This window comes from Pleurodeles waltl, chromosome 6 (genome assembly GCF_031143425.1).
Source record: "Pleurodeles waltl isolate 20211129_DDA chromosome 6, aPleWal1.hap1.20221129, whole genome shotgun sequence".
NCBI lineage: Eukaryota > Metazoa > Chordata > Amphibia > Caudata > Salamandridae > Pleurodeles > Pleurodeles waltl.
The window spans coordinates 417,083,848-417,109,482 of NC_090445.1; the positions used below are offsets into that span (position 1 = coordinate 417,083,848).

At 44.9% G+C, this 25,635-nt stretch overlaps 1 protein-coding gene across 1 annotated transcript in view; it reads right to left on the minus strand.

Annotated features, from left to right (window-relative positions):
* LOC138299814 (CMRF35-like molecule 2) overlaps positions 1-19,588 on the minus strand; it is an 87,783-nt gene extending 68,195 nt beyond the window's left edge. Inside the window, exon 1 of the mRNA XM_069238399.1 lies at positions 19,465-19,588. Coding sequence (XP_069094500.1) covers positions 19,465-19,510 — 46 coding nt within the window. The 5' untranslated portion in view covers positions 19,511-19,588. The remainder of the gene's footprint in view (positions 1-19,464) is intronic.
* Between the last annotated feature and the right edge of the window lie 6,047 nt (positions 19,589-25,635).

Here is a 25,635-nt window from a genome sequence, read left to right on the forward strand (position 1 = left end):
TGGATGATATAGCTGTTTTCAGTTCACCCTGGGAGGACCACCTGGTCTACCTGAAGAAAGTGCTTCAGGCCCTGCTTCAAGCAGGCCTGACTATCAAGGCAAGCAAGTGCCAGATAGGGCAAAGTTCTGTTGTGTACCTGGGCCACCTTGTTGGTGGAGGCTATGTACAGCCTCTACAGCCCAAGATCCAGACTATCCTGGGTTGGGAGGCTCCTAAAACCCAGACTCAGGTCAGGGCCTTTCTTGGCCTGACTGGGTACTACAGGAGGTTTGTTCAAAATTATGGGGCCATAGTGTCAAACAGCCCAAGAAAGTCATTTGGACCCCAGAGTGTCAACAAGCCTTTGACACTCTGAAACAGGCTATGTGTTCAGCACCAGTGTTACTGGCCCCTGACTATAGCAAAGAGTTTATAGTGCAAACAGATGCTTCAGAAAAAGGGACTGGGGCAGTGTTAGCACAAGTTAATGAAGAGGGCCAAGATCAGCCAGTTGCCTTCATCAGCTGGTGACTACTCCCCGGAGAGAAAATACGGAGTGCCATTGAGAAGGAGGCCTTTCCTGTTGTCTGGTCCCTGAAGAAGTTGAGGCCATACCTGTTTGGCACTCTCTTCTGTGTTCAAACTAACCACAGACCTCTCAGATGGTTCATGCAAATGAGGGGGGAGAACCCAAAACTGTTAAGGTGGTCCATTTCCCTACAGGGGATGGACTTCACAGTGGAACATAGACCTGGGAGTGCCCATGCCAACGCAGATGGCCTTCTCCAGATCCACTTAGCTGATGAGGACTACCAGGGTGTAGATTAGTACCCATCACCTTTCATCTGGGGGGGCAGCGTAGGAAAGTCCTCATTTTTGCCCTGGTAACCCCAAACATTTTGGACAGATACTGGTGGTTACTGACTCTTGGCTATGCCCTGGGTATTGCTTACAAGTCCCAGGGCCAGTGCTCCCTGTAAAGTGGATATGCAAATTAGGCTAATTATAATTGGCAGTATCAACCTACCTATAAGTCCCTAGTATATGGTAGGGCGTGTAGGTTTAGGGACCACAGCATAGGTAGTGCACCCATAGGTGCACAGCTGAGGTGCCCAGTAACATTTTAAAGGCAGGCCTGCCTTGCGGGCTGCTTTTAAATTAAAGTTATATGCAAATTAGACTTTGAAATTAAAAGTACTTCCAAAGCCTTAAACTACCTTACTTTTACATATAAGTCACCCCTAATGCGTGCACTATGTGCCTCTGGTGTTGGGTGCCATGTAACTATAAGCAGGGACCTTATAAAAATGTTTTATAAGCCCTGGTGAAGAAAAATAGCCAAATTTGTTTTTCCCTCACTATAATGAATGGCCTTCATTAGCTAAAATGGGGAGACTTTGTTTTAATTAACAAGGTCCCCTTAAGTATCAGATACGTCGAGTTTGGTATCAAATTAATTGTTATAATAACTCCCACAACTTACAAATGTTGCATTTAATATAACTAGTTCAGATAAGGAGTTTTAAACTCTACCTGAAAAGTTGCCAACTTCAACTCTGCAGTGCCCTTCTCTGGTTGGCCAGCCTCTGGCAGCCTGGCCAGGCTGCCTTGATGAGTTGTGAAGTGGCCTGGACTGAACACAAAGGATGTGCCTGGGGGGGGGGAGATCTGCCTCAGCAGATGGGGAAGCAGGAAAGGGGGAGGGCTGCCAAACTGGTCTTCGAAGGCATGGAAGGACATTTGGAGCAACCCAGCACCTCCCTCACATCCTGCAACCCCAGACAATTAGATGCCCTCTTGATTATATTAGGAAAGGGCAGGAAAGGGGTGTGTTTAGGATTTTTAGCCACACGAGTGAGTGGGCTCACCCTGATCTAACCTTTAAAAACCATTTTCAGCCATATTGGATTTTTGAAGAATGTTGCTCCCTGGGATTGATTTTTGCCATAGTTCCCAGGAAGTGGTCATCACAGGGGGAAGGATCCTGTCCAGTGGCCGTTTTGGAGTTTGAGCCTCATGCATTCTGGGAGTTGTAGTTCACACCCTCAAGGAGCAACTAAGTGCTTCTGGATCCTTGGGTTGACCTGTGGATTCCTAAAAGACCTTAAAAGACCTTCTGGGAGAAGATCCAGAAGTTTGGAGAAGACTGGAGAACTTTTTGGATAAAGCTCCATAGAGGGAACGACCTGCTGCGGTGATTCTAGCCGGCTTGCCTCAACCGCGACCCAGCCTGACTTGCAGGTTCGTACCGCTGAGGAAAATCTCAGAAAAAGAGACTATTTCCAAGTGTAGAAAGTTGACCGGGACCTCCCGCACAGTGTATCTGAGGAGGGCTCCAGGGACGTCGGATCAAGATTCAGGTTCGGCCCGGTCAAAGGATTTTCATCTCGAAAAATCGTCTAAGTCCAAATGTAGAAATCACCATTGAGGTCTCCTGCGACGCGTATCCAAAGAAGGGCTCCAGGGAGGTCGGATCGGACTGGCGACTTTGTCACACTGAAGAAAATCTTCAAGAAAATGATTAAGTCTGAAGGCAAACTTTTGACTGAGGCCTCCCGCTTGCTGTAGGGCTCCATTGCGGTCGGCCTTAAACTTTGACTTTGCCCCGGTTGAGCGTGACCAGATTGGCGCTATTTGTTTCTAAGCGCTAAAAAACACTTAGGGCCTCATTATTACCCTGGCGGCCGGCTATAAGCTGGCGGTAACACCGCCAACAGGCTGGTGGTGTAACGCCAGCTATAATGACTGTGGCGCAATAGCCACGGCCATACCGCCGGCCCCTCCAACATACCGCCAGGCAGAGCACCGCTGCCCTGGGGATTATGAGTCCCCAACCACCAGCCTGTCCACGTCAGTAAACACCACCATGGAAAGGGTGGCGGTAAGGGAGACTTGGGGTGTCCCTGGGGGCCTCTGCACTGCCCATGCACTTAGCATGGGCAGTGCAGGGGCCCCCAGGCAAAGCCCCTTCGCGCATTTCACTGCCCGAAATGTGCGACGGGTGCCACTGCACCCGCTGCACATCAACATTGCCACCGGCTCTATTATGAGCCGGCTGAAATGTTGATGTGACTTTTTCGCTGGGCCAGCGGACGGAAACACTGTTACCGTCCGCTGGCCCAGCGGAAAAGTCATAATAGGGAGCCAGATATACCACCAGCACTGGGGGTATACTGGCACCCGCGGCTTCGGCGGTCTTGGAGAAAGACCACCGAAGTTGTAATGAGGGCCTTTGTCGCCTAAGTTAAGCCTTGTCGCTCGTTGCGAAGCTACCAACGGTTGAGCTGGGGGTCAATTTATAGAGACCTAACTGAACCTAGTGAGGGTTTTTGGCCTATTGCTAAGTGTAGGTACTTGCCTGCCCTTATCAATAATCCACTTTCCAACACTGAGATGTATTGCAAATTGTGTGAACTCATAGCTATGGAACCAGGAGCCATTGCCTAACTGCATGAATGCCTGCGGGTTGTGTTCTGCAACAGTCTTGTTATGTTTTTCCCAAGCTATTATCAAAAACATTGGATTTCAAATCTGGTTTTCACTGCTATTCCGTCAATACATTAAAAAAATGTTGTTTTGCAGTTGTGATATCACAAAGGGTAGTACTCACTTCTTCAGGTGTGTCTCCATCTTTCCCAAGTCTCCAGAGACCCCAACAAACTAGGGCAATGGCAATGAATAGACTCACTTTCTCTCGTGGATGCCCGCAGACCTAAGGATGGCAGTGTAATTAGGGTGGTGCTCTCGTGCCACCAAACTCTGTTTGCAGAGGCCTGTGGCTAGCAGGAGAAGCGCAATCCATGCTGACGGGGCCAAATGAGGCCTACTGTCAGCACGGACACAGGCTCTCTGCTCTCTAAATGAGAGTGAAGAACACATTAATACGTAGAGCCCGAAATGCTTCTATTCGGTCAAGTTATTATTGCTGATATTAAATGCAAATTTAAGAAAATGGAGAGGTAACAAAACACCTTATGGAGGCAGACTCACACTGGGGCCCCAATTTCGAATGATTCATTTCCATGGAAGAAAAAAAAACAAAGGTGCAGCACTTACAAGCGTTTGCTACTGAACAGGCATAGTTTATTCCCTACACAATGTAAAGTTTGATACCTGAAAGCTGTTGGATCAAATCGAATCTACCATCAGATCGCACAACCTGTTGTATTCACACTAAGGGCGATAAAGATACTTGTACCAAAGTTAAGAAAGCTCCCTTTCAGGCCCACAATGCTGAAACCAACGATTCTATCAAAAATGATTCCAGATCTACAAGTAATATTCTCCCACACACCCTCTCCTAGCCTTACCTCCTCTTCAGATCTTTGAGGCTATTCAGGATTGTATGGTTTCTGTCTTATTGGTAAAGACTGACAGAAGATTACCTCTAACACTTCCCAGTCTCCAGAGTTGTGCCCCTCCCCCCCCCAACCTTCACTGTGCAGGTCCGCTCCTTGAGTTGGCACTGATCGCTGAATCCGACCAAGCCTCATCCTGGACCAATTTAAAAAAAAATCCCTCCTTTGAGATATTGATAATGTAAAAGTCATTAAATTGTGCCTCCCATCTTTTACACTGATCACCAGACTGATCGATTCTGCTCTGTCCTGTGCAACAATTCTCAAGCCCCTCAAACACTCTATCACCACACCAATATTAAAGAAAAACCCAGTACTGATACTAACGACCTAGCAATCTGAAAGCTCACCTCCAACCTTCTCTGTGTTGCAAAGGCAATTAAACCTGCTGTCACTGCCTAATAGTCACCCACTCGGAATCTAACTACCTGCCAGTCGTGTTTAAGACACTGGAGGGGCACAGAGACTAGCCTACTAAACATAAGGTAAGAACTCCTCAACTGTCAAAATCAGTGCTATCCCTGCATGCACTCGTCCTGCTACAACTCTCTGTAGCTTGGGACAACATTCATTATCATGTACCAAGAGTAAGACGGTATTGGCTGCCCTCAGTGAGACAGAAGTGGCATGGTTCACTTCCTTCTTGCTAGACCACACACACCACCTTAAGATAAGCTATTTCTTCCCCAAAAGAAAGGGCGTCAAATATTGCATCCTTAAACAATCAATCCTGTAATCCTGTCCCCACTGCTGTTTTATATATATATATATATATATATATATATATATATATATATATATTTATGTATTCATATGGCTCTACTTTCTGCCATACTATAATCTTACACGCTGGGGAATCCAAATATGCAGATGGCACTCAGCTCCATTGCAAGACTGTAGAAGAAACAGACATTCTTCCCACCTTGGCTCATTGCCTATTTCAGATTCACCGATGGACGCAGAACAATTTGCTGTGCCTTAATGGTGACAAAACCAAAATCCCTCTACTGGATCCAGTTATTTCAAAACCATTCCCTCTACCATGGTCTGCAGATCTGGGCTCCCTCACAGCCTCTGTGGCCTTCATTCACCACCCAGATAAACAGTATCACTAAAATTAATTTCCATCACTTTGTCTTCTTGAAGGGGTTCGGCCAGTATTCCTATGCTCATGGAAAATCACCCTATTCCTTGACAAAACTACATCAACAATGTATGTATAGGCAATGCCCAGCTTCTCCCAGTCTAAACTCCTGAAAGTTCAAACATTTGCAGCACATCTACTGTTTGGCCTTAAGCAACATTAGCCTGAGTCTGCAGTCCCACCACTAGTTACCTCTAAAAGAGAGAGACAGCAACATTCAAAATATTGTATTGTACAGCAGTTGCTCCATGCCGCTCACTAAATCATGCAAAAGCCTCAAGTTTGCCAAGCAGTGGTTGAAATTTTACTGCTAGACCCCATCAAAACATAGTATTGCTTGCACCAGCTCTGTGGACAATGTTATGTCATTTTCCAGGTACATGATGGAAAGACTGAGCAACTACAATACTGGAACAAGGTGGTTGATGCTTAGCGACGCACATCTGAAACCAAGAAACAAAAAACAACAAACACAATAGTATGTCGTCAGCAAGTCCTGTGGCGGGTGCCAGCCTGGTGCAGAGAAACCCAACCACCGAGGGTTCCAAGGTGCACACACACAAAGGTGGATGGCGACAACCACCTCTGTCGAGCGCTGTAGGTTACAAAATCTAAGAAAAGAGCAAACCAGGGCACTCCAAACAAAGAGAGTCCAAAAGTCGGGTGACTTAGTGTGGAAAAGTTTAATCCTCAGTAATTGGTCGTTGAATCATAGTTCAAAATTGTTTGAATCCACATATGAGAAAGTATAAAGCAGGTTACAATAACAAACTGACTCCTCAGAATGAACAGGCATAGATGAGCAACAAAACAGCCAACACGTGTTTCGTCCTCTCGGACTTTTTCAAGGCTCTAGGTATACTTTTTAGGTAAAGAATGGCTGATGGTGTTCAGTTAGATATCCACACGATGAAATAGACCTGACTGTTTCTAACCGTAGAGTTCGGGAAGCAAATAACAAAGGCATATGTGCTTGCCACTGCAGCGTCTGATACCGCTGCCGTTTCACCATATGAAGTGATGGAAAGACTGGTCTTAATCTTGTGTGTCCATTATCAGAATTGCTCCTCCTTTGTCCGCCTCCACCAGATCTAATTTCCACAGATGTATGATGAATGTTGCTGACTGGATGAAGGACAACTGTCTCAAGCTCAATACAAACAAGAAAGAAGTCTTCATCTTGGGCAACAACACCTCGTCATGGAACGACACTTGGTGACCTGCTGAACTCGACCCTTCGCCTGCCCAATAGGCCACAGTTACAACCTCAACATCATCTTGGACAGCAAGGTATCTATGCATAAACCGGTAAACACAGTCTCGTCCACCGTAAGATTTTCAGACAGCTCCCAATCAACACCAGAAAGACTGACACGCAAAAAAGACCGACACGCAAACCCTCATCACCAGCAAGATGGACAACGGTAACACACTTTATGTGGGAATCACTGCACACCTCCTTTAGAGACTACAAACAATACAAACTCAGCAGCAGGACTCATCCTTGACCTCCCCAGACATTCTCACATCAACCACACCTCAGAAGCTACATGGGCTCTTGATCCAGAAAAGATGCGAGTTCAAGATGATGACCCATGCATGATACAAAGCCCTGCACAAGGAAGGACCAGCATACATCAACAAACAAATGACCTTCACCAACCAACCAGACACCTGCAGTCCGCCTCCCTCTTTCTCACAGACACACCCACCCTTGAATCCGCCGATCCAACAGCGGAGGATGCTCCTTCTCTCACCTGGCGGCCAAAGTCTGGAATTACTTTTCACCTGCACCCTAGGAATGCTGCGTTGCTCTGGGAATTCAGTAAAGGACTCAAGACATGGCTGTTCGAATGAACAGAGCAGTGCGAGGCAGCAGCACCTCAAAGCAGCTAGCAACTCTAGTGCCATGAGACCCTCATAGGTGATTTGCTGCCCTTTATAAATCCTGATTGATTGATATTGTTGTGTTCCTTTTTATAGCTTTCTCCAAATCTTAATCAACTTCAGTGCCTTTTTAATCTTCCTTGTGGGAGTTTGATTGAGAGGAACATTCATTTCCTGGAGCATTTTGTCCCATTGGTTCTAAAATCTTCCAGGTATTCAGGGTCCTCTATAAAGATGACAGGGACATTTTTGACTTGCAGCCTTAATTGTTCCTGAACTCAGATGTAATAATCAAATTTCACCATGGAGATTAGTGTGAATCTGACAGGGGACATTCTGACGGACCAGGAACATTTTGATGGATCCGTTTTCTCCCTCTAAATCTTTAGAGCGACTTGTTGCACTGCCAAAGAACCGTCTCATAAATGAAAAAATAAGGAATATTGCTTCCTATCAGTACCAGGTACCTCAGTGGCTCAAAAAGAAGTACCATACCATATTTATTCCTCACATCACTAATAGAGTACTATCAAGTTACTCACTTTTTTTTCAGCATTGCATGAATGAACATTATTACCACATAGTTTTAAGAAACCTCGTTGGGTATGTTCTTGAAAGCTCCCTTTAATCAACATATCTTAAAGATTGAGTACTATTTATGTTTATTCACAGTGTTTTATCACACAATAGGGTTAGTGTCCTGAGGGTGACCTCACCTGCAAATTACATCCCGCTGGAGGTCAAAACGCATCATATTTAGAGTACTTTTGGTACAGTGCCCTATGACATTTCCCCATTGTCTATTAAAAAAGACAGTCTAATCACAGACCGTTACTGCCATGGGGAACATATGGACATGAACATTCTATTCTCTGGGGCTTTACTTATTAGTAGGAAAAAAGTTTTTCAAAAGACTGCCAACATTTTTTTTCAGACTGACTGGACTGCACAGTCCCCTGATTTTTTTGCTTTAGCATTTAAGGTATTTTTTTTTTTTTCACCTGACTGTTTCTGTATTTGTGGGGATGAATGACTTTGGTCGTTTGGTCCTTTATTTTTTTACTGTGTCACTTTTTGAATGTTCGGTATCCACGTATACCTATGTTACTAAATATATATGTTGATTTATAGTGCTCTAAACAAATCGATTATTCCAATAATTATAGAGTACTTATTGGGATACTGAAATATATCCTTGTGTTTTTATTCAAAATGAAGAAATGTTAATGGGGGTCTCTAGTTTTTCATTTAGTTAATGGTCCTTTTCCTTAGTGCTTTACCAGCACAAAATCCCGTTTTTTGTTCAGGGTGCTTTCTTGGATAGCACTCTTCTTGACATCCAGTACACCAGCCCGATGCATAATTGCCCTCTGTATCTCAAAGCTATTCACTATCTTCCATCAGGACAAATTCATACTTCAGACCTACTGCTTCTTCGGGCCTAATGCATAACGCCTTTTGTCAGTCGCAAAAGGCAAAAATCGCAGTTTGCGCCAGCACAGAAGGGCAGGTACAATGTACCATCCTTTTTTTACAAGTCAGTAGGCAGTTACCGACTCGCAAAATAGGGATTGCAACTCGCAATTAGGAAGGGGCGTCCCAAGGGCGTCCCTTCCTAATTGCGAGTTGCAGTGGTATGTATGATTGTTTTGTGACCGTGAATGCAGCTGCAAAACAATCTCAGATAACACCAATTTCAAACTGGTGTTAACCCATTCGCAAATGGGAAGGGATCCCCTTGGATCCCCTTCCCTTTTGTGAATGCATGCAAAAATATTTTTTCAGAGCAGGCAGGGGTCCCACGCACCACTGCCTACTCTGAAAAAATGAAAATAAATCTTTTCATTTTTCTTTTTGAATAGCAGTCCTTTTTCCTTTAAAGAAAACTGGCTGCATTAAACAAAAACTGCTTTATTGAAAAACATTCACAGACATGGTGGTCTGCTAAGCTCAGCAGGCCACCATGCCTGCGAGTGCAGACATTTCCTATGGGGTTGCAAATTGCGACATACCTCATGAATATTAATAAGGTAGGTCATTTGCTACCTCATTGGGAATCACTAAGGGCTACATATACAAAGCATTTTTCAAGGCGCTAATGGGCCGATAGACAGAATCGGCCCATTTGCGCCTAGAAAAATGCTTTTTAGGATGTACAAAGCCTAAATTGCCCCAATTGCGATTCTGTAACTTGTTACTGAATCGCAATTTGGGTTTTGCGATTCAGTATTAGGAAGGGGCATGTTTAGGACGTCCCTTCCTCATACTGAATCTGAATGGTATGTGTAATTGTTTTGTGACTGTGAATGTGGTCACAAAACAATTGGAGTTAGCACCAATTTCAAATTGGTGGTAACCCATTCACAAAGGGGAAGGGGTCCCCGAGGGGCTCCTTCCCCTTTATGAATGGTAGCAAAAACATATTGGAAGAGCAGGCAGTGGTCCCACGGACCACTGCCTACTCTTAAAAAATGAAACTGAAATGTTTAATTTTTTTCTTTTTAAATGCTTCCCGTTTTATTTTAGGGAAAAAGGGCTACATTTAAAAAAAAAAGATTGCTTTATTTAAAAGCAATCACAGACATGGTGATCTGCTGACCCCAGCAGGACACCATCCCTGTGATTTTTGCAATTCCCAGTGGGTCACAAATTGTGACCTACCTAATTATTATTAATGAAGTAGGTCTATTTGCAACCCACGGTGAATCACAAAAGAAACTCAATGGAGTTTCTTACGTTCGGAATAGTGATTTCCTAATTGCGATTCACATGGAATCGCACTTAGGAAATCACAATTCTAAATGTTCGTACGTGGAACTAAATTTGTCTGAGACACATTTGTACATTTCATTTTGCGAGTCTCTCACTGCAATTCGCAATGAATCACAATTATAGACTCTCAAAATGAATTTGGTCCCTTCATTCTAAAAGTGGATTTAGTCTGAATGAGAAGCTTGTCTTCATGTCTTTTCACGCCCTCACACTGCCTCGGCATACATGCTGCCTAATACTGAAGGTCCCCCCTCAATTTCCATCTGGACAGAATCAGATATCTGGGGCCAGATGTATCAATTTTCCCAATAGAGATAACCTAATTGTGATTTTTTGCAAATGACAGTTAGGTAAATTCTATATGAATGTAAAAAACTCCAGGAGTTTCATTTAGCGATTCCCTACGGCTTTCAAATCGACCTACCTCATTAATATTCATGAGGAAGGTCACAAGTTGCGACCCAGTGCGAATGTCTACAATCACAGGGATGGTGGCCCTCTGGGCTCAGCAGATCACCATGTCTGTGATTGCTTTTAAATAAAAGCAATAAATTTTTTTTAAATGCAGCCCGTTTTCCTCTAAGGAAAACAGGATGTGTTTAAAAAAGAAAAATGAAAAGTTTTCTTTTAATTTTTTAAGAGTAGGGAATGGTCCATGGGACCACTGCCTGCTCTTAAAAAATGTTTTCGCATACATTCACAAAGGGGTAGGAGTCCCTTGGAGACCCGTTCCCGTTTGCGAATGGGTTACCACCTACTTGAAATAGGTGGTAAAATGCTAATATTTTGCGACTGTATTTTGGTCACAAAACACTCCTACATACCTCTGCGATTTAGTATTAGGAGGGGACGCCCTTGACATGTACCTTCCTAATACCAAATCGGTATGTACTCACAATTCCAATTTGCGATTCGGTAATAAGTTACCGAATCGCAAATTGGGATTCTTACATACCAAAATACATTTTCGGGCCCTTTGCGATCGCAAAATTGCATGATACATCTCGCCCCTTGTTTTGCTCACTAATGACCGAGCTGAAGCAGTCATGCACTGACAAAAATCTCTGGAATGCACTTCTTAGTCTGAAGTAGACATTTTATTAAATCACTTCACAAGGTTCGTAAAGGAGATTAGCATGCTGAAAGTGCACATTTAAAAATGGTTACAACAATGAAATGAAAACATGTACAAATGATTCTCCACTTCCATATATATAACATATATATATATATATATATATATATATATATATATATATACTGTATATATACGCAAAGATACAAATACCTATATTGACATATATATTCATACACAATACAAAGCAAATAATTAGTAAAAAATTCATCACCATGGGGCCTATCTAGTGCTTCATCCTTCTCCTGCCAGCAAGTTGTTGACCCTGGTTCGACTGCAATGAAAAAGAGTGATCTACCCTCATGGGAAATATATCAGGCATTCAACGTCTCAATCCTGATTGAGGTCTCAGAATCTTCCCACCGTCAACCTGGGTCTCTTATATACTTTTAACAAACAAGAGAGGAGAGTTCTAGAAACTTCCTCCCTCTGCATAAGTTTATTATTCAAAAAATGCTGGTTACTTTAGGTCAGCTTTGAAAAGAACACGTCGGGAATTGGCCAAAATCCCAAGAGTCCCTCTATCAAAACAAAACAGTTCCCTGCGGTCCTAGTACATTCTTATCAGCCTAAGCCCTTGGTGGAAAAGAACGCGCAGAATAAAAACATGAGCAAGAAGCACACTGTATTATGGAAAAATACTTGCAGCTTTTAACGTGGCGGTGGCTAATCCTAAAATAAAGTCAATAGGCATAAAGAAGCTGGTGATCACTAATGTGATGGTGTGCTACTAGGCTAAGTGCAACGTGGAGTCAGTGGTCAAAACACAAATATCATTACACCCCTGGTTTCCTCTGATCAGACTTTTGCTAAGTGGGAGCATGAATGCAGGCGAGCCCAGTTACAAAACAGCATTTGTCAGGCAGATCATTTCCTGATTCCCACCCTTTTTAACTCATAGTGAATGCTCCTTACTTTGAATCCTGTGTACTTTCCACAAAAGCCTTCTATTGCATTCTCGGGGCACCATCCCAAGGCAGGCCCATGCACTCTATTCAACACAGATTATCAGGAAGGAAAGGGAGACAGAATTACTGTGCAATGAGGCGACTGATCAGTGATTGCCAGAGTCAAAGACTTAGGGCTACCATGAAGTTCAATGTAACAGGGAGGCCAAACAGCCAGTCTTGGGCTGTGTTTTAACACCTAATTTTTATGAAGTGGATGTCGCTCTCCCCCACCCTCATTTGACAAAAATGCTTTTCCACTACTATATATATATATACAGGGAGTGCAGAATTATTAGGCAAATGAGTATTTTGACCACATCATCCGCTTCATGCATGTTGTCTTACTCCAAGCTGTATAGGCTCGAAAGCCTACTACCAATTAAGCATATTAGGTGATGTGCATCTCTGTAATGAGAAGGGGTGTGGTCTAATGACATCAACACCCTATATCAGGTGTGCATAATTATTAGGCAACTTCCTTTCCTTTGGCAAAATGGGTCAAAAGAAGGACTTGACAGGCTCAGAAAAGTCAAAAATAGAGAGATATCTTGCAGAGGGATGCAGCACTCTTAAAATTGCAAAGCTTCTGATGCGTGATCATCGAACAATCAAGCGTTTCATTCAAAATAGTCAACAGGGTCGCAAGAAGCGTGTGGAAAAACCAAGGCGCAAAATAACTGCCCATGAACTGAGAAAATTCAAGCGTGCAGCTGCCACGATGCCACTTGCCACCAGTTTGGCCATATTTCAGAGCTGCAACATCACTGGAGTGCTCAAAAGCACAAGGTGTGCAATACTCAGAGACATGGCCAAGGTAAGAAAGGCTGAAAGACGACCACCACTGAACAAGACACACAAACTGAAACGTCAAGACTGGGCCAAGAAATATCTCAAGACTGATTTTTCTAAGGTTTTATGGACTGTTGAAATGAGAGTGAGTCTTGATGGGCCAGATGGATGGGCCCGTGGCTGGATTGGTAAAGGGCAGAGAGCTCCAGTCCGACTCAGACGCCAGCAAGGTGGAGGTGGAGTACTGGTTTGGGCTGGTATCATCAAAGATGAGCTTGTGGGGCCTTTTCGGGTTGAGGATGGAGTCAAGCTCAACTCCCAGTCCTACTGCCAGTTCCTGGAAGACACCTTCTTCAAGCAGTGGTACAGGAAGATGTCTGCATCCTTCAAGAAAAACATGATTTTCATGCAGGACAATGCTCCATCACACGCGTCCAAGTACTCCACAGCGTGGCTGGCAAGAAAGGGTATAAAATAAGGAAATCTAATGACATGGCCTCCTTGTTCACCTGATCTGAACCCCATTGAGAACCTGTGGTCCATCATCAAATGTGAGATTTACAAGGAGGGAAAACAGTACACCTCTCTGAACAGTGTCTGGGAGGCTGTGGTTGCTGCTGCACGCAATGTTGATGGTGAACAGATCAAAACACTGACAGAATCCATGGATGGCAGGCTTTTGAGTGTCCTTGCAAAGAAAGGTGGCTATATTGGTCACTGATTTGTTTTTGTTTTGTTTTTGAATGTCAGAAATGTATATTTGTGAATGTTGAGATGTTATATTGGTTTCACTGGTAATAATAAATAATTGAAATCGGTATATATTTGTTTTTTGTTAAGTTGCCTAATAATTATGCACAGTAATAGTCACCTGCACACACAGATATCCCCCTAACATAGCTAAAACTAAAAACAAACTAAAAACTACTTCCAAAAATATTCAGCTTTGATATTTATGAGTTTTTTGGGTTCATTGAGAACATGGTTGTTGTTCAATAATAAAATTAATCCTCAAAAATACAACTTGCCTAATAATTCTGCACTCCCTGTATATATATATATATATATATATATATGCCGAGTTATTTTGTAAGCTTATGCAAGTATGTATACTGATGCATGAGTTTGATTACAAAATGAGACAGCTGCAGTGGCTGCTTCATTTTTGTTTTTATTTCTCTTTTTTGGGGCTGCTGCACAACATCGCTAAAAATATTGACAATGTCAATTGGTCCCAAACCCACAACGTATTGGCTTTGCCAGTGCTTGTTTTTCTAAGCACTCAGCTCTAACGAGGGTTTCTTTTTTACTATGCTCACCTTTAGGGGTTTTGTTATAACATTAGTAGGACAGCCCCTCTTAAAAATCTAGGCAGTGTGAGTCAAAGGATGACTTTCAGCAGCTTGAATTTCTCCTTGCCCCATAAACTCTGCAACTCACTGATCAGGTGAAGCGGAATAACAGCAACTTGCACATAGTAGCATCTTTTATTTACAGTGATATGAAAAGGCACATCTTTAGTAGCAAGTACCAAAGAAAACAACCTATTGTAAGGGGAAATCATTGAGGTGGGTAGTCTGACGAAGAGAAAAGACAATAACATCTTTACCCTTATTTAACTTTCCCAGTCCATTCCCCATACACAGTGATGCAGTTTCACCTAATCTGTTAGCGGAAGTGATCATTTTCAACCACCATATGTTTTCATGTGACCTTTACCCCAATAGCAACGCAAACTTACATTATTTAAATGGATACAAATCCCACGCTGGTTGTCATTGAAAGCCCCCCTGGTAGACAGAGGCACACACACCGTTAATTCAACTAACAGCGTGGGCAGAAGTGACATTCGTGTGGTGCACTTCCTTCCCACACCCTTGTGTGGCGTCCGAACACCAGAGGTTAAGCATCCTACAAGAAGACTTGATGGGTGTGCAGTTCTACGCTTCTCTTTAACCCCCAGGGTGCCTGGGTCGATCTGTTCTCATCCTTGCACACGGTTCCTGTGTGCCGGGGACGAGACCAGCTTGTCCTGCACCTGGCCCACGGGTGAAGTGCTACCGCTCCCCCAATGGGCCTAAGGGCAGGGATGGAAGGGGAATCGCTTCCCTTTCCAACCCTGACTCCCTCACCCCCCCCAGTTACGTCTGATGACTTTCATGTCTCTGTCAGCATTTCTGCTGCTCGATCGCGATGCGATCGGGCAGCAGAAATGCCCACTAGACACCAGGGATTTTTTTTAAATCTATTTCAATAAGGGGAGCGGCCATAATATTTTTAGGCCATTTCTGCCCCCCCGGGGGCTTAGGCCGATCTGTCCCCAGGGGCGGAAGAAAACCCCTAGACACCAGGGGTATTTTTTTTTAATATATATGTGGGGAGCGACCCCTTAGGCAAGGGTCGCTCCCTGGGGGGCAAAATTAATATTAGGCGATTTCTGCCCCCCCTTGGGGGCAGATCAGCCTATTTTTATTAGGCAATCTGCCCCCAAGGGGGGCAGAAACCACTAGACACCAGGGATTTTTTGTTCATACTTACGCATAAGGGGAGCGGCCCCTTGGGCAAGGGGGGCAAAATATTTTGAGGCCTTTTGGGCAGATCGGCCTATTATAATTAGACCTATCTGCCCCGGGGGGGGCAGAAACCTCTAGACACCAGAGATATATATATATATTTGTATTTACTTTATGTTTTTATGTATGGGGAGCAACCCCTTAGGCAAGGGTCGCTCCCCTGGGGGGCAAATTGTACTTAGGCCATTTCTGCCCCCCTTGGGGGCAGACCAGCCTATTTTTGTTAGGCCAATCTGCCCCCATGGGGGGCAGAAACCACTAGACACCAGGGATTTTTATTTGTTTGTGCCAGTTTCACGCAAGGTGAGCGACCTCTTAGGCAAGGGTCATTCCCCTCAGGGGCAAAGTTATTTTAGTCCATTTCTGCCCCCCTTGGGGGCAGATTTGCCTATTTTTATTAGGCCCAAGGGGCAGAAACCACTAGGCACCAGGGATTTTTTTTGCGCCAATTTCATGCAAGGGGAGTGACCCCTTAGGCAAAGGTCGCTCCCCTGGGGGGGGGCAAATTTATTTTAGGCCATTTCTGCTCCCCTTGGGGGAGATCGGCCTATTTCTATTAGACTGATCTGCCCTGGGCGGGTGGGGGGGGGCAGAAACCACTTAGGCGTCAGGGATTGGTGTGTGTATGTGTGTGTTTTGTTTGGGGGGGCAGCCCCTTGGGCAAGGGTCGCCCCCAATGGGGGGCACATTACTGTTGGCCATATCTGCCCCCCTTGGGGACAGATTGGCCTATTTTTGGAAGTCCCATCTGCCCCCAAGAGGGGCAGAAAGCCCACCAGAGACCAGGGAAGATTTATTTTTCAAAATAAGAGGGTGGGTGTATGGCCATACCCCCTCCCCAAATAAATGGGTCTAAAGTTGTTCTGTCCACCAGTGGGCAGATGGGGCAATTACCTCTGATCCACACCCCAGGGGGGCAGAAAGTCTACTAGATGCCAGGGAATTTAAAAAAAAAAAATAGTGGGGTGGTGGCTACCAACAAGTATGGGCCTGGTTATGCCCCCACCCCAACTGAAGGGGTTAACAGTCTTTCAGATCTCCCCCCCGCACAACTAACTCTCATAATCGTCCTACTTGGAATTGTGAGGGCTGCACTTTTTGGACTCTGGGACTCTGCCATGTAGAAAAATCCACAATACCTAGACACATCTGAAAACTAAACATCTGGGTCATTCCAGGGCGATATGCTTCACATGCATCCCGCACCATTTTCTTACCCACAATGCCCTGCAAACCTCCAACTTAGCTGGAAATCACACATTTTTTGTGATGGAACTTCCGGAATGTGCAGTAATCCCCAAAATTTCTACCACCCAGCATTGTCTCATCTATACCAATAAAAATTCTGCTGCACTTGTCAGCCTAAAAATGTTTTTTTCCAAACTGCCCTTTTGGACCCGCTTTGGTTCCCCCTCAATTTCAACATGTATTTGGCTCTTCCCTGTCACAGGCACTTGACCCACCTACACAAGTGAGGTATCATTTTTACCGGGAGACAGAGGGGAATATTGGGTGGTAGGAAATTTGTCCCGGTGCAGTGATCCGACACAGAAATGTGGGAAAAATATGATTTTCTGACAAAATTTGAGGTTTGCTGAGGATTCTGGGTAAGAAAACATTGGGGGATCCACGCAAGTCACACTTCCCTGGACTCCCCCGTGTGTCTAGTTTTCAGAAATGTCTGGGTTTGGTAGGTTTCCCTAGATGGCTGTTGAGCCCAGGACCAAAAATGCAGATCCCCCCCCCCAAGCCCCCACAAAAACAGGTAGTTTTGTAATTGATCATTTTGATGTGTCCAGATGTTTTGGGGCATTTCCTTTCGCGGGCACTAGGCATACCCACACAAGTGAGGTACCATTTTTATCAGGAGACTTGGAGGAACACAGAATGGCAAAACAAGTGTTATTGCCCCTTGTCTTTCTCTACATTTTGTCCTTCCAAATGTAAGACTGTGTGTAAAAAAGACGTCTATTTGAGAAATGCCCTGTAATTCACATGCTAAAATGGGCACCCCGGAATTCAGAGATGTGCAATAACCACTGCTTCTCAACACCTTATCTTGTGCCCAATTTGGAAATACAAAGGTTTCCTTGATACCTATTTTTCAGTCTTTATATTTCACCAAATGAATTGCTGTATAACTGGTATAGAATGAAAACCCATTGCAAGGTGCAGCTCATTTATTGACTCTGGGTACCTAAGGTTCTTGAACCTACAAGCCCTATATATCCCCGCAACCAGAAGAGTCCAGCAGACTTAACAGTATATTGTTTTCAAAAACCTGACATTGCAGGAAAAAGTTACATTGAGAAAAGTGGCTGTTTTCTTCACCTCAATTCCAATATTTTTTTATTTCAGCTGTTACTTTCTGTAGGAAAACCTTGTAGGATCTACACAAATGACCTTGCTGAATTCAGAATTTTGTCTACTTTTCAGAAATGTTTAGCTTTCTGGGATCCAGCATTGGTTTCACACCCAGTGTCACTAAGAGGAAGGAGGCTCAAAGCAGAAGAAATAGTAAAAATAGAGTATGTTCCAGTAAAATGCCAAAATTGTGTTGAAAAATTTGGTTTTCTGATTCAAGTCTGCCTGTTCCTAAAAGCTGGGAAGCTGGTGATTTTAGCACCACAAACTCTTTGTTGATGCTGTTTTTCAGCGAAAAAACATCAGCCTTCTTCTGCAGCCCTTTTTCCCTATTTTTTTAAAAAAACCTAAATTTTTGCTGTATTTTGGCTAATTTCTTGGTCTCCTTCTGGGAACCCACAAACTCTGGGTACCTCTAGAATCCCTGGGATGTTGAAAAAAAGGACACAAATTTGGCGTGGGTAGCTTATGTGGACAAAACGTTATGAGGGACTAAGCGCGAACTGCCCCAAATAGCCAAAAAAAGGCCTGCCATCTGAGGGGTAAAAGGTCTGGCAGCGAAGGGGTTAATAGCCCGTGGACTGGGCCGGATTTATGGGAAAGCCTGGCCCCAGAGTTAAATAAGCTACCGAATTTCTATGACTGCAAAAATGTATAACTAAGGGTAGAAAGTGTATTTTACTCAGGCCCATATTGCAAGCATTCGTACAACGCAACACTTAAATATTGTACATTGTTAGGTGAGAGATAAATATATTTTAATGCATCACAATGTAACATTACAATGTGGTGTAACGTACTATGTTGTAAACGTGGTGTGACGTATTATGTTGTAAAGTCACAAGTAAACGTACTACCTAAAGACCCAAACTGTTAAAAACGTCTACTGCAGACGCTTGGCTACACACACATATATCTCACACTAACATTAGAACACCACACAGACTTTACCTCAGGGGCACTGAACAGCACAGCACCAAAACAATCCAGTTGGCATCGTGATCCAACCTACTGCAACGGTACAACACATTATAGACACACACAATGTGCACAATTAACAACAGAACGCATTGGGCAGTCCTTTCACATAATCACACACACGCACAGAACATGGCGCCATAGCCAGCCAGTTGTAAAAAGAAGCTGTCTAGTCCCAGCAATACATCCCAGCACCAATGTCTAGACACCAGCTAACTGTTTATTCTCATTAAAAAGGAAAGCATCGTCCATTCCTGAGGGGCTCACCCATACAAAGTCAATCATCTCAGAGTTCAATCGGAAGCGGTTCTTAGTTAAAACCAGAGTGAACATTCCATCGTCAGAAACAAAACAACGCTTTCTCAAAATGAAAGTGGTCAACAAGGAACCCCACAATCATAAGGTATGATTACGCCCAGACTGCTGCAAGTGGCATGCGGCCATACAAACGGCAGACTTGTGCTATACATAACACAGCAAACAGTGAATGAGTCTCTGGAATGGGAGCACCAGATTATTGTGGGCTGTCCTTACCTGAAACACCACCGATTAAAAGGAGGAGGAGCTGAAATGCCATCATGTGCAACTCTACGACGACGGTATGAGGAGCCCCCTCAGGAATGAAATGTCAGTCGCTTCCCCTGTCACATTGTGTGATTCCAGCTCTATTTAGAAGAAGTGGTGAGAGCTCTTGACGTAGGCATTTTGTTGCCAATTTTGCAATATCCGGATTCTTTGGAGTGGGTTCTGTGGGTTACACAGATAGGCAGATCATGAGTGAGGGGAAGTCTGACTGAGTCATTTCATAACCTGAAACTCTAGACAGTAGATTATGACTTTTAGGCATACACTGCCCAACGCCATCCACAGGTCACGAGGACATGGTGAGTGGGCAGTATGAGATTCTGAAGTCACCATGATGTTGGCACATATATTTGGGCAGTGCTACCTCTTTGCAGTGTGGGTGCATTGGATATTCCTTGGCACTGTCCCCACTCCCTCCATGAGTGAGCGTCTTTCTTTTGGGAATAATGTATTCGCAGTATCAGTGCTGCTTTATGGAGCTCAGTGAGACCTCAGGCGCTGGGACTAAACTAAGTGGGCCATGTGGTGGATGCTTGTGCCAGCAGACCCTTCAGTGCTTCCTGCATCTAGTGCTGTATCCCACATCTGACACATAACGCAGAGCTCAGGGATGTGCTGTTCCATATGAGTCTATTGTAGAGACATAGCAGACATACCTGCAACTTTCCAGCAACCCTTCGTGTGTGATGCAATCAATGCTCCCAGTGTATACGATCCATTAGTTTGATCAATTTTCAAGAAGACGAGTACCACTGACTTGAATGACAGTTATTTGAAAATAGGTTTAATTTATTTTTGAACTTTCAATTTTTCAAGCCGCATGAAACATATAATGCTGTTTTGTAGTATTTTGTGTGCTTTCACAGTGTAATGCTAGAATTTCTATTTGAATTTATTTTCAATCTCAAACTTTGAATTATTCAAAATTGTTTTCCACTATCATTCTAGGCCAACATATCGGACAGATAATATATATATATATATATATATATATATATATAGGTAGAGTACGGGGTTATCACTCATAAAAAGGAAAAATAAGAGTTTATTAACATATAACAAATATATAAACATATAAACAGGGATCTTGACCTTATATTTTTCAAAAGTTCTCTCTTTTTTGATTGAATTCCTAGCTTTAAACCTCACCAACCTTACTATTGACAGTGTACCTCAAAGACTGTGGGGCTCTTTACAAGTTTGTTGGCCCCAACAGGGGACCACCAAACTTGCGGGGAGGATGCCACCCCCAAAGCGGTGGCGTCCCCCCGCCATATTACAAGACTTCCGCTGGCCTGACCTAGCTGACCGGCAAAAATCTTAAAATAGTGTGTTTCCGCCGGTCTGACCTGCGGGAACAGTGCTAAGAGATAGCACTCAGCTCCCTTAAAGGAGCCGAGTGCTGTCTCGTAGCACGGGGGCCGACCAGCACTCTCGGAAGGGGACCTGTCTGCAAAGCAGGCAGTACCCATTCCAATGGTGCTGGGCAGGGGCCCCCCTGTGGACCCGGCACCTGTTTTCCACAAGCCTTTTCATGATGGGGAAACCACCATGAAAACACTTGCGGAGAACAAGGTTATAATCAGCAGGGCGGTGCTGAATTCAGCACTGCCCTGGTTGATAACAACCAAGACTGCTGTCACCCAGTTGGGATCATGGATCCTGGAGGAGACAGTAGTCGGTTGATGGTCCAACCGGCAAACTTGTAATGTGGCGATTGGACTGCCACAGCTGCAGCAGTCTGACCGTCACCCTCGCTAATGAGGCCTTGTGACTTGATTTCTCTGGGAGGAATACACAAACTTCAGGAACTGCCCGAAAATGATCCCAGAGCGGAACCTGTGGAATATCCAACTGTCTGCAAATTTGGTGTATGAATGAGGGCAGGCAGTACAAGTTTATTTCCAAGATTTCTTAGCAACTCAAACTAGGGGGTCCAACACTAGTGTAGAATGAGAAAGGCCTTTTGAAAGGAAGCTGGCTCTGTATATACTATATCAAAATGAGAAACAGTGTGTGAGGCTTGACAGAGGCAATAATAGATGATACTAATGCTCTATTTCTGGTAGTGTGGTCGAGCAGTTAGGCTTATCAGAGGGTAGTGTTAAGCATTTGTTGTACCCACTCAAGCAATATGTGAAAACACGCACTCAATAACAACTTCATGCCAATATGTTTTTATAAAGAGAAGTATTCTTTTGTTAATTTATTTTTAGAACCACAATATTCAGATTGCAGGTAAGTACATTAAATGTAGGGTACTTGGCATAGTAATACTTTGAACTTTGAACCAAAACAGTAATGCACAGAGTTTTTCATAAAATATCAATAAGCTATTTTAAAAGTGGACACTGCAATTTTCAACAGTTCCTGGGGGAGGTAAGTACAGTTTAGTTATTATGGTAAGTAAAGCACTTACAAGCTCAGACTTCGGGGCATAACCACCACTGGGGGTTCAAGTCAACCCCAAACACCCAGCACCAGAAACACAGGGCCAGTCAGGTGCAGAGGTAAAAAAGGAGCCAAAATAAATGGGCGCCTCAGGAGATAGGGGATGCGCAGATTCAAATCTGCTGGCAGGTAAGTACCCACGTCCTTGAAGGGCAGACCAGGGGGGGGTTAGTAGAGCACTGGGGGAGCCCCAAGTAGGCACACAAAACACACCCTCAGCGGCACAGGGCCAGCCGGGTGAAGTGGACAAACAGGGCGTCGGGTTTTCAATAGGATTTAATGGAGGGACCCGGGGATCACTCAGACGTTGCAGGTAGGGCACATGGCGGCTTCTTGCGCCAGCCACCGACTGGGCAAGGGTGAGGGCCACCTGCTGGTCAGTGCTGCACCGGTGGTCGGTTTCTCAAGGGCCCGGAGGCTGCGGGTCCAGTGCTTCTCCAGGCGTCGGATATCTTTGTCCCGGGCAGTCTCTGTCAGGGAGGTCCTCGGGATTCCCTCTGCAGGCACCGTCGTGGGAGATCAGGGAGGTCAGCCCAGGGTGGACACGTTGTTGGAGTCGCCTGGGGATCCTCTCTGGGTCATTGGTGTCGCTGGACATGGGCCAGGGGCATCGGGTGCAGAGTTGTGGGGACTCACACTTCTAGAGTAAGGTGGGAGTCCCTTTAAAGATGGTTTCTTCTTTCTTGGTTGGACAGGTCCGCTGTCCACAGGAGTTCTTGATCCTTCTTAGGTGCAGGGCAGTCCTCTGAATCAGCAGAGGTCGCTGGGCCCACAGGATGTGTCGCTGGTGCAGGTTCTCTGAAGGGCTGGAGACAAAGCAGTTGTAGTCTTCCTTCTTCTCTACAGGGTTTTTCAACTAGGCAGTCCTTCTTCTTTATAGGTCATCAGGAATCTGAAATCCTGGCTTCAGGGTCGCCCCTAAATACTGAATTTAAGGTGTGTTAGGGTCACAGGGCAGTAGCCAATAGCTACTGCCCTTAAGAGTGGCTACACCCTTCTTGTGCTCCCTACCTTTCCTTTTGGGAGGGGAGCACATCCCTATCCCTATTGGGATAAATCCTACAAAGCCAGATGGAGGATTTTCCAAGGAGGGGGTCACTTCAGCTCTGGTCACCTTAGGGGTGGACCTGGCTGATGGGGTGACTCCCCCTTGTTTTTCTCATTATCTCCCCAGACTTGCAGTCAAAAGTGGGGGCTGTGTCTGGGGAGTGTGCATCTCCTCTAGCTGGAGTGCCCTGGGGCGCTGTAACACCAGGCTTGAGCCTTTGAGGCTGACCGCCAGGTGTTACAGTTTCTGCAGGGGGAGGTGTGAAGCACCTCCACCCAGGACAGGCTTTGTTTCTGACCACAGAGTGCACAAAGGCACTCACCCCATGTGGTCAGAAAATCATCTGGAAGACCAGTCAGTCCCACACTAACAGTGGAGCTGACATACAGGGGGCATCTCTAAGATGCCCTCTGTGGGCATTTCTCAATAAATCCCACATTGGCATCAGTGTGGGTTTATTGTGCTGAGCAGTTTGATAGCAAACTTCTCAGTGTTTGGTGTATCCATTATGGAACGGTGGAGTTCGCTTTTGACAAATTCCCAGACCCTATATTCAGTATGGCTACCCTGCACTTACAATGTATAAGAATTGACTTAGACAATGTAGGGGCATAGTGTTCATGCAGCTATGCCCTCATCTGTGGTATAGTGCACCCTGCCTTAGAGCTGCCAAGCCTGCTAGAGGGGTGACTTACCTATGCCACAGGCAGTGGGTTGTGGGCATGGCACTCTGAGGGGAGTGCCATGTTGACTTAGTCTTTTTCTTCCCACCAGCACACACAAGCTGTGAGGCAGTGTGCATGTGCTGAGTCAGGGGTCCGCAGGGTGGCATAATACATGCTGCAGCCCTTAGAGACCTTCCCTGGCCACAGAGGTAGGGGTACCTTTTACAAGGGACTTAACCTACAACCCCCCCCCTAAACGAAAGAGGATGAGACTAACCTTTCCCAAGAGAGTCTTCATTGTCTAAGTGGAAGAAACTGGAAAGGCCATCTACATTGGCATGGGCAGTTCCAGGTCTGTGTTCCACTACAAAGGCCATTCCCTGTAGGGATATGGACCACCTCAAACGTTTAGGGTTCTCTCCTTTTATTTGCATGAGCCATCTGAGAGGTCTGTGGTTAGTTTGAACTATAAACTGAGTACCAAACAAGTATGGTCTCAACTTTTTCATTGACCAAAATACAGCAAAAGCCTCCCTCTCAATGGCACTACAATGCTGCTCTCTGGGGAGTAACCTACTGCTAAGGAAAGCAACAGGCTGGTCAAGGCCTTCATCATTGGTTTGGGTCAGGACTGCTCCTATCCCATGCTCAAAGGCATCTGTCTGCACAATAAATTGTTCAGAATAATCTGAAGCTTTTAGAACTGGTGCTGAGCACTTAGCTTCTTTTAGGGTGTCAAAGGCCTTTTGACAGTCTATGGTCCAGTTAACTTTCTTGGACATTTTCTTAGAGGTACGTTCTGTGAGGGGAGTCACTATGGATCTATATCTCTTCACAAACTTCCTGTAGTATCCAGTCAAGCCAAGGAATGCCCTGACTTGAGTCTGGGTTTTTGGAGCTTCCCAGTCCAGAATTGTCTGGATCTTGGGTTGTAAGGGTTGCACTTGGCCTCCACCTACAAGGTGGCCCAAGTATACAACTGTTCCCTGCCCTATCTGGCATTTAGATGCCTTGATAGAGAGGCCTGCTGCTTGCAGGGCCTGCAAAACCTTCTTCAGATGGACCAGGTGATCCTGCCCATTGGAGCTAAAGACAGCAATATCATCTAGATGTGCTGCACTAAAGGACTCCAAGCCAGCAAGGACTTGATTCACCAACCTTTGGAAGGTGGTTGGGGCATTCTTTAAGCCAAAGGGCATGACAGTAAACTGATAATACCGATCAGGTGTTGCGATTGCTGTTTTCTCTTTTGCTCCAGGTTCCATCTTGATTTGCCAGTACCCTGCAGTTAAGTCAAAGGTACCCAGAAATGTGGCTGCACCTAACTTATCAATCAGCTCATCTGCTCTTGGTATGGGGTGAGCATTTGTCTTGGTGACAGAAGTGAGCCCTCTGTAGTACACACAAAACCTCATCTCTCTCTTTTCATCTTTGGTGTGAGGTTTGGGGACCAAGACCACTGGGCTAGCCCAGGGACTGTCAGAGTGATCTATAACCCCTAACTCCAGCATCTTGGGGACTTCCACTTTGATGCTTTCTTTGACTTGGTCAGACTGTTTGAATATTTTGTTTTTGACGGGTAAACTGTCTCCTGTGTCCACATCATGGGTACACAGATGTGTCTGACCAGGGGTCAAAGAAAAGAGCTCAGCATACTGCTGTAGGACTTGCCTGCAGTCAGCTTGCTGTTGGGCAGAGAGGGTGTCTGAATAGACAACTCCATTTACTGACCCATCCTTAGGGTCAGTTGAGAGGAGGTAATTGAGAGGTTCACTCTCTGCTTCCTGATCCTCATCAGTAACCATCAACATAGTTATGTCTGACCTGTCATTATAGAGCTTAAGGCGGTCCACATGGATTACCCTCTTGGGTGTCCTGATAGTGCCCAGGTCCACTAGGTAAGTGTAGGGTTATGCTCACAGGAAGGAAATGGAATGTGATGAGGGAATAATCTAG